The 1,476-nt window shown below is 22.8% G+C and overlaps 1 protein-coding gene across 1 annotated transcript; it reads right to left on the bottom strand.

Annotated features, from left to right (window-relative positions):
• Positions 1-913: 913 nt before the first annotated feature.
• LOC105618106 (transcription elongation factor 1 homolog) lies at positions 914-1,305 on the bottom strand. The gene is made up of 2 exons (XM_012199645.1): positions 1,163-1,305; positions 914-1,049 (listed from the first exon to the last, which is right to left on the bottom strand). The coding sequence occupies exons 1-2, from the start codon at positions 1,303-1,305 to the stop codon at positions 914-916; spliced, it is 279 nt and encodes a 92-aa protein (XP_012055035.1).
• Between the last annotated feature and the right edge of the window lie 171 nt (positions 1,306-1,476).

The raw sequence follows: 1,476 nt of genomic DNA, 5'->3' as shown, positions 1-1,476 counted from the left end.
AAGCATTTGTAATTTTGACATTTATATATAAGTATAATGTTATATAATTATATGTAAAATATTCTTATATTTTTTCCTTCTCTTTGTCCATATTTAAGAAATAATAAGAATAATTATTATTCATTAATAAATTAATAAGAATTAATAAGAAGATTGAATATTAATTAATAAAAAATAACATTTAAATTGATTTTTTACAAAAAATTGTAATTATATAATATTCTATATCTTACTAATGTAATAATATACGTATATAATCGATTATATATATAGGTATATTTTTCATTTTTTCGTAAAAAATAATGTCAAAATTATTCTTCTAATTATTTATTATATTTGCTACTATTTTTTCTACATAATTATACGTAATTATATTTATACAGAATAAAGCGGGGTAATTTTGATAAGTTAACAGAATTTTTTAATTATAAATTTTTTAATTGTAAAAGAAATTGAGATCTCATAGTGTATTCAATATCAAAATATATATTATTGGTATGTTTATACAATAGTGTATGTTTTATATAATTAAATACACTATATGATCTCAATTTTTTATACAATTAGAAAATTCAAATTACCCCTTTATTCTATTTTTCATTTGAAAAAAATAATACGTGACGATCATTGTTATATCCTGTCAATATCCTAATTCCGATTATCATTACGTAGATGCTTACACTGAAATTATATTATTACACTGAAATTATATTATATAATTACAATTATATTTAAATTACGGTTTTAAGTTATCAGTAAATAAAAATAAGTATCGGAGATGTCGAGAAAAGTATCGTAAACAATTTACATATACAATTTACATATACAATAAAAAATGTTGAACTATCGAACGCAGATTATAAAATGGATAAAACTTTCCCGGACCAATATTCTTCCTCTTTCATTCTCTCTACTAGTTAGCAGCAGTTTGTATTTTTTCTTCGCATTTCAAGAAAACTTGCACCGGTGTCGTCAAATAAGTCATGTTGGTAAAAGTGTGGCGTTTACATTCGTTGCATTTAATTTTCCCGATGTTCTTTTCGCGATCGCTAAAAATATTTAAAAAAAACAATGTGCAAGTTGGATTCAATCAATTTTTTTCGACTTCAATACGAATTCAAGTAGCTTTTTGGGACTCTTGGAACTTACATGAATAACTTACATTTTAACATAGCATGACTTTTTCCGTTTACAAAATGGACACGTAAACAATGCCGCAGTCTTTTCAATGTTTAAACGTTGTCTTTCTCTTTCCGTACTGTTTCTATTTCCCATCTTCAAGCATCTAAAACACGCATCTTCCATTAGATTGTTTATTTCGCGAATATTTAGGTGATTTTAGTAATTATATCTTTAGTAATTATATACAGTTTTCTTGTATATCTCAGTCTTCTATCTTTTATAATAATATGATTATAACGTAATTGACTTAATATATATATATATATATATATATATATATATATATATATATAT

The sequence above is a fragment of the Atta cephalotes genome (assembly GCF_000143395.1).
Source record: "Atta cephalotes unplaced genomic scaffold scaffold00015, whole genome shotgun sequence".
NCBI classification, from domain to species: domain Eukaryota; kingdom Metazoa; phylum Arthropoda; class Insecta; order Hymenoptera; family Formicidae; genus Atta; species Atta cephalotes.
Note: the sequence above shows the minus strand (reverse complement) of the source record. Positions and strands in the feature narration are given on the sequence as shown.